Source organism: Silene latifolia, chromosome 1 (assembly GCF_048544455.1).
Source record: "Silene latifolia isolate original U9 population chromosome 1, ASM4854445v1, whole genome shotgun sequence".
Classification (NCBI taxonomy): Eukaryota; Viridiplantae; Streptophyta; class Magnoliopsida; order Caryophyllales; family Caryophyllaceae; genus Silene; species Silene latifolia.
This window is the reverse complement of record NC_133526.1, coordinates 112,488,864-112,496,200: the sequence shown is the minus strand read 5'-3', so window position 1 is coordinate 112,496,200 and position 7,337 is coordinate 112,488,864. Positions and strand designations below refer to the sequence as shown.

Here is a 7,337-nt window from a genome sequence, read left to right as displayed (position 1 = left end):
CTGCTTCTGATACTTACCTGCTTGGTTAGTAGCCACACAAGAACACAATCTAATAGGCAAATAGCACATAAACACATGAGGAAACACACAAAAGCAATCAGCACATGGACCTCAAATGAGGAAGCACATGGGTTTTGCAAAATTTGTTTCTTTATAAAGGTTATTTAAAACTTGCTTAAAGAAATTTTTTGTTTGTAATGCGTTATGCACATTCAATGGGCTTTTGTCACAGGACTTGAAATGACATCGACTTACTAGGATGCAAGACGATATACTGACGCAACACTGACTTAGATTTGACGCGACACAGGGGATGACCTTAACAGACTTTGCCTAAGTATGCGCAACCCCTAGCCAAGTATGGGTGACAGCGCGTATCAGTTCCAAAGGTAGAAGAATTGCAAGGATAATGGCGGCATATAAAGACAAGGCATGAGCTATGGATCAATTGTCTACTCGGATGTCTTTTGACATTGTCTAGCTGTAAAAGAGACCCCTCTGGAGGCACGATAACTTCGAGAATCGATCTAAGACCTTTGTCATCGTCCAGACCGAGCACTAGCTAGACTTAAAAATAAGAGAGGAATAAAGGAGGGGTGGCATCTCAGAAGAGAAGCCCCCAGGATGAGAAGATGACTTTGGAATTTGGTAAAAGGGAGATTGGGCGACAAAAAGGAGCTCCCAGTAAAGAGGTAAAAATGTAAATTGTGGTTGGAAGGTTATGAAAGGGATGGTAATTGAGGTTGAAAGTTGATGGTTGGGTTGATTGATAATTGAGGTTGGAAGTTAAAAGTGGGATGGTTGTGCCCTTGAGGACTGCCTACGTATTCACGTGAAGTGAAATCAAACCAGCTCATAGTTCTGGGGTTTGGTTAATTTTGTTTGGGTTATGTGATTGTATCCTTCTTGTGTAAGAGAGGACTGCCTACATATTCACCTGAAGAGGTGAAATCAAACCACGCTCGTAGTTCAGGTGTGTGCCTAAGCTTATGTTGTCAGGGCCTTAAAGTGCACGGGTCAGGAGAGTATATTTCTTTGGTGACTCGAAGAATTGATTTGAGATAACTCCCTCTGATCATAGACCAAAGAGGTATAATTAAGTTTGTAAAAATTTCCTTGTCGTGTGAGCACACCTAAAAGTGAACCCTAAGGATGATATGGGTATGTTCCGTTCTAAGTAGCAAAGTATTTGAAGACTCCGTGTCTGGGTCAAGGTGAAACTGGATTGGATATTTGGAATGTGGAGCTCGATAATAAGAGGCGTTGATGAAACAAATCTCTGGAGCTTTATTTTGTGGAGTTAAGGCTAGATGGGATTACAGCTTGTAATGTGGCTTGGAAATAGAGTCTCTTGGCTTGATGTAGCCTGAGTACATAAAGGTAGGTTAATTGATGCGGGATCAAGTTTCCATGTCTTGGCCCTAAAGGATGGGTATACTTGAGGAGCTTGAGAGGATTCTCAAAATTCCTAACTGTCTCCCCGTAACGGTATCGAGAAGGACTTAGGGTGTGTAATTTGTGAAAGGCTAAGTGAGGGTGTTAGCTGACCATCTTCATTCGTGTCTTGATTCTATATAGAATTCAGCAGTATTTCGTTCAGCATTTAATTTCATACTCGTTCTTGATTTAGACTCAGATTCTGGGTCTGGAATATATCTCGGCCTTTGCTCAAATTGTTGATTCAGGTTTTTGAGGATAACTTTGACTTTGGATATTGACTTTGACTTGATTGATCGAGCCTTTTCCTTTGACTCTTTTGTCTTGGATATAGATCTTGGTAATTTCTCTTGATTGAGCCTTTATCTTTGATCATGGCTCATATTGTCTTGAATTTTCTTGTTACCATGGATTTGGGCTAGGCTAGCACCTTTGGTGTGAAACAGGTTGGTCTTTAGTAACAGGGGTTGTTTATTGTGGGAAATGGGCTTGCCTTCCGTCATGGATTGTTAACAAGGGATACGGTCCGGATTCGTCCTAGAATCTCTTGAGATAGGCTCGTCTTAAACTGAGGTATAGTGAGGTTTCTATTGCTAGACATGGAATAGGTAAGAAAAGAACACGGAGTTTCAGGTCCTCTATAACATAGAACGGAACATCATCTAAGTGAACTCACATTGACTGTCATGCTTTGTTCGTTTTAAAATGTCTCAAATCAATTCTTGTTGTCACAGGAAAAGGATAAAGGAAGAGATAGGATAGCATGATAGAATATGTGGATTAAAAAGTGTACTTTTATTGAAATGAGTAATGGACGCGAAGAAAGACACTTAAAATGGGAAAGAAAGCCTAAGACTCGGACTCAGACTTTGACTCGATCTTAGATCTAGACTCGTAATCATCGGCCCATGCTTGAAGATTTATTCTTCTGGCAACTGGCTTCGCCATCTGTCCTTGAGCATTCACCCATTTGAGCACCCCGTCCTCATCATTGGGAACACTAGAAGGATAACGGCCAAGAAAAGTTTCCTGATAAGTGGCATATCCATGAGGATTGCCTAACTTGCCGTGTGAGTTAAAGGTTGAGAGGGACAATTTCCCGCTTTCGATCATATCTTGGATCACGTGCTTGAACTTATGGCACACCTCAGTATCATGTCCCCTGCCCCTGTGATATTGACAATAGGCATTCTCATCCCAGAACCTAGACTTCTTTTCTGGATCTGGTGTAGGTCGTATAGGTTGAAGAAGACCTAAAGGGGATAATTTGTTCAAGGCTAGGACCTGCGAGGGTTGTTAGGTTTCTTTGACGAAGGCTTCATGAGGTTGTCTTTGTTGATTTTGATTCTTGGATGAGAAGAACTAGAGATACGTTGCTTATTTGTTGCTTTAGGACTGTCAGGTTGAGGGTTTGTGTGGAAACTTTTCATCTTGAGAGGTTGGACATCAAGCTTCTTACCCATTTCAGCAAACTGGTTCTCCATGTTGGAAAGTCGAGAGTTTAGGCTATCAATAGCTCCCTCTATTTTGGAGAATTTATTGTTGAAGGCAATAGAAAGCATGACCATTCCACTCTGGATATCGTCGTCTTCAAGGACATTGATATCTTCGCTATCATGAGGAGCGAGGAGGTGAGAACAGTCTAGGAATGATTCTTCGTCATGTTTAATGATATTAGACCCAAGAGGGTCGATTTTCTTAGATTGCCCGATAGAAGGTGGCTTAGGAAGCTTGCCCTCTTTGATCATATCTTGGATGGTGTGTTTCAAGAGAAAACACTCTTCAATATCATGACCACTACCTTGGTGATATAAGCAGTATTTGTTGCCCTTCCAGAGGTTTAACTGTTTCTCTAGAGGTGGATCTGGAGTCGGTCCTATTGGATGTAGCTTTCCTTGGGCATAGAGTCTCTTCAAAGCATCGGCATAAGACATGCCTAAATCGGTAAGCACCCTTTGATGCCTCCCAGGTTTCCTTTCAGCTGTTTTCTGCTTTCTAGGACGATGGTTATTGCAAGAGGTAAGCTTTGGACGACCTAGACTAGAGGTTTCTCTAGGTGGCGTGTTCTTTTCCACCATTCCATTCTCGAGGGTGAGGACGCGAATGCTCAAATTTTCCACTGTAGCTTGAACTCGTAGGACCATGGCATAAACGTCTTGGAGAGACACGGTGATTGTGGCTTGAACTGCTTCGTGACCTTGCTGACTGACGGAACATGCTGGATCCCTACTCGACAGAAATGATGCGCATTACAACTCGATTCGACATGGGATCACACATACTAAGGCAACAAACAAAGGAAGGGACAAGATGACAAATCTAGACTTGACTTTTGAATTCGTGAAATGTCGTGAGCGACTTCTCGTGTTTGAATTCACGGTGCTTGACTGTAATTTGAGACTCAAGTGTTAACTTTTGACGGAGTGAAACTTACTGACGGGATTGATGACACGTATTGATTCTGGACTCGAGGTTTTCTTATAGGTGTTAAGAAGACTATTGTAGTTTAGACTCAAATATGAGGCCCATTGAGACTCGTGTGACTCGAGGTGTCGAAAATGTTTAGATCCCAACTGAATTGGGGTATGGGGGTCCAAAATGACGGCGTGACGCCTTAGGACTTGACTTGAATTTGAAAAGACCCAAAATGTAAAGGAAGACAGGTTCATGACTCGACGGAGTTTCGACTAGGACATAGTCGGTTTGAATTTTGACTCTAACTTAGCCCAATTGAATTTACATATTTACATTTACATGGTTGGAAAATATTTTGGTTTAAAATGTTTTTGTTCTTTTTTTGGTTTTTTTTTGCGCGGGTTTTGAAATGGGTTTGAGGCCCAAAGTTTGACTCGACAATTGGACAGAGTTTCGGCTTAATTTGTGCTGTTTTGAAAATGTTTACATTTTGAAAAGGATTTTATTTTACAAAATTTCGTCATGGTTTTGTTTACAAAACGGTGATCACGTATACTCCCTCCATACCAATCCAAAGGTAACATAGGGGAAATGGGGGAAACCAAGAAAGGAGAGAAAAAGTGAGGGCAAAAGGGAAAAGCAAGCTAAAAATGTAAAAAAATACACAAGGACAATTAACATAAAGTAGAAAGTTAATCATTTCCATAAACAAAGTAACCACTTGCATAAAAATGAATAAAGCAGATCAGCAGCCTAGTGCGTGGGAAAATTTTAGCCAAAAATTTGATATTGGCGCCTTTTCTTTCTGAACTTACTACACCACACTATTACATCATCTATTACATCATCTATTACACCACATATTACAACTTCAATCCAATATTACACCTATACATTAGTGCAAAACTACACAATAACCACCATAATCAGTTCCTATCTTCATCCTCCTTTTCACCACCAAAACCATCAACCTTTTTTACTTCCTGAAAAAAACCAACAAAACAGTTAGTAGAACAAAACACATTAGTAGTGGGAAAAACCAACTTAACATTTGATGAAAAGGATGAAATAGCTCATTTTTTGTTAGCTAATTCAGCTAAAGGTATCCCTTTTAGGGGAAAAATTTCTGAAGTGGCAGCAAAATACGGTGTCACTCGGAAGACGATTTGGTTATGGTAGAGTAGAGCGAAAGAGAAGATCTTAGCGGAGAAAGTAATCCACTTACCATCACATCGGTTGGGCAACACTAATAAACCAAAAGTGCCTATCAATATTGAGATGATAAAGAGCTTACCATTCAAGAACCGTTCATCAATTCATAAAATAACAAAAAAACTGAAAGTTGGACATGGTACGGTCCAACGTTGGGTCGAAAAAGGTGAATTAAAAAGACATAGCAACCCAATACACCCAGCCTTGACAGATTCAAACAAAATACAAAGGCTTTTGTTTCCACTTGCCTCAATTTATGTAGACCTTGGTCAAAATCTCATCAAGTTCAAAGATATGTCATGTCAAATTCACATTGACGAGAAGTGGTTTTACCTGACAACAACGACGGATACTTACTACATTGTTCCAGGTGAAGAGGAACCATATCGTTCATGCCAATCGAAGAGGTACATAACCAAAGTCATGTTCATGTGTGCAGTGGCCAGGCCAATTTATGGAGAAAATGGTGACCTTCTTTTTTATGGGAAGATACGAGTATGGCTTTACATTGAATATGTACCAGCAGCAAGGAAATCAAAACATAGGGATGCAGGGACAATAGTGACAAAGGCAGTTGAATCCATTACAAGACAAGTTACAAAAGATTGTATCATTCAGAAAATAATTCCAGCAATCAAGGCAAAGTGGCCTGCTAATGCAAGTAAGACAATATTCATTCAACAAGATAATGCAAGACCACATATATCTGACCTTGACCCAGATTTTAGGACTGCTGCCACCTCAGATGGTTTTGATATTCACTTAGTTTTTCAACCACCTAATAGCCCTGATTTGAACATAAATGATTTAGGATTTTTTAGGTCTTTACAAACACTTCAGAATGATGAAGTTGCCTCCACAGTTGATGAATTAGTGAATAATGTTATGACAGCTTTTATAGACCATGAATCAATGAAGTTGAACTTCAATTATCTTACTCTACAATCAGTCATGCTGGAAATCATGAAATGTAGGGGACACAATGACTTCAAGATTCCTCATATGAGCAAGGAGTCACAATTGAGACAAGGAATACTCCCAACAAATCTCACAGTTGATGCAAACTTAGTAATTCAATGTTTAGTATATTTGGATACTCATGAGCATGGCAGTGATCTTCATGAGCTAAGAGAGGGAGTACCTCAATTATTTACAGTGCATGAAAATATTCCAGGGGAAGAGGAATTGCTTCAGATGAGTGTAACATCAGAAATGGATGATGTAGGAGATCTGTTTTGGTTTGATGTTTAGGTAGGAAACATTATCAGAACAATTGTTAGATTTTGTTCTGTATGTTAACTACCTAAACATCTTACCCAATGATTAGTGGATTTAATTTTGGATTAGTGAAATCATATGTAATCATGTGTAATGAATTTAAGAAATGTTAAGACTTTCACTTAAGTTCAATTAATGTTCATTTTAGGGCAACTTGGTGGTTCAATGTAGTCATTCTTCTCATCATACAGACAATACCACATCATTGGTGACAGCAGCAACTTAAGCTCTCAGGGACTAAGACCCTCTTATCATTGAGCTTAAATTTGTTCACTTAATGCCTCCTTAACCAATCTAAGATTGGGGTGTCATAAAGTTAACATGTATACATAGGGTTAAGACACTAGTTGAATGAACTTAGACCCTCACAGAATGTTTCATTGGGTCACAAAATAAGCTCTCAGGGTCTAAGACGCTCTCATCATTGAGCTTACAAAAGCTTCCAGTTCATGCCTCCTTAACCAATCTAAGATTGGGGTGGCATGAACTGGTCATTTTATGGGGTAAGATATCATTTAACAGCAGCAAATACCCTCAAAGTGGTCATCATTGGGTGACACCAGAGAGAACAACAGAAAGAACAACAGAGAGAACAGCAGAAAGAGCAGCAGAGAGAACACCAGAAAGAACAGCAGAGAGAACAGCAGATAGAACAGCAGATAGAACAGCAGCGAGAACAGCAGAGATAACAGCAGCGAGAACAGCAAAGACCAACTACTGAATTTGTAAGCAAAACAGAGTGAACACAGAACTGTTAGGCCGTAGTTTAATGCAACAAGCATGATTTAAGTGGTTGAATTCAACAAGCATGATTGAGAAATGAGATTGAGGGATTCAACAGTTCACAATTGATCAACTACATAACACAAAACACAAATAATCAATTAAATCAGATTGAGAAATTAACTAAATCAGATTGAGAAATTAACCTCCTTTTTTACCAGATTTCATCTTTTCTAAGCATCTAGCATAAAAATTGTTGAACTTCACAGTTT

The 7,337-nt window shown here is 39.5% G+C and overlaps 1 protein-coding gene across 1 annotated transcript; it reads left to right on the top strand.

Annotated features, from left to right (window-relative positions):
* Positions 1-5,358: 5,358 nt before the first annotated feature.
* On the top strand, positions 5,359-6,315 carry LOC141653237 (uncharacterized). The gene has a single exon (XM_074460943.1). It carries the CDS (start codon positions 5,359-5,361, stop codon positions 6,313-6,315), a length of 957 nt encoding a protein of 318 aa, XP_074317044.1.
* Positions 6,316-7,337: the final 1,022 nt, after the last annotated feature.

Bases quoted from the DNA above. Each gene is read 5' to 3' on its own strand.
- LOC141653237 (XM_074460943.1), top strand. From the start codon at position 5,359: ATGTCATGTCAAATTCACATTGACGAGAAGTGGTTTTACCTGACAACA.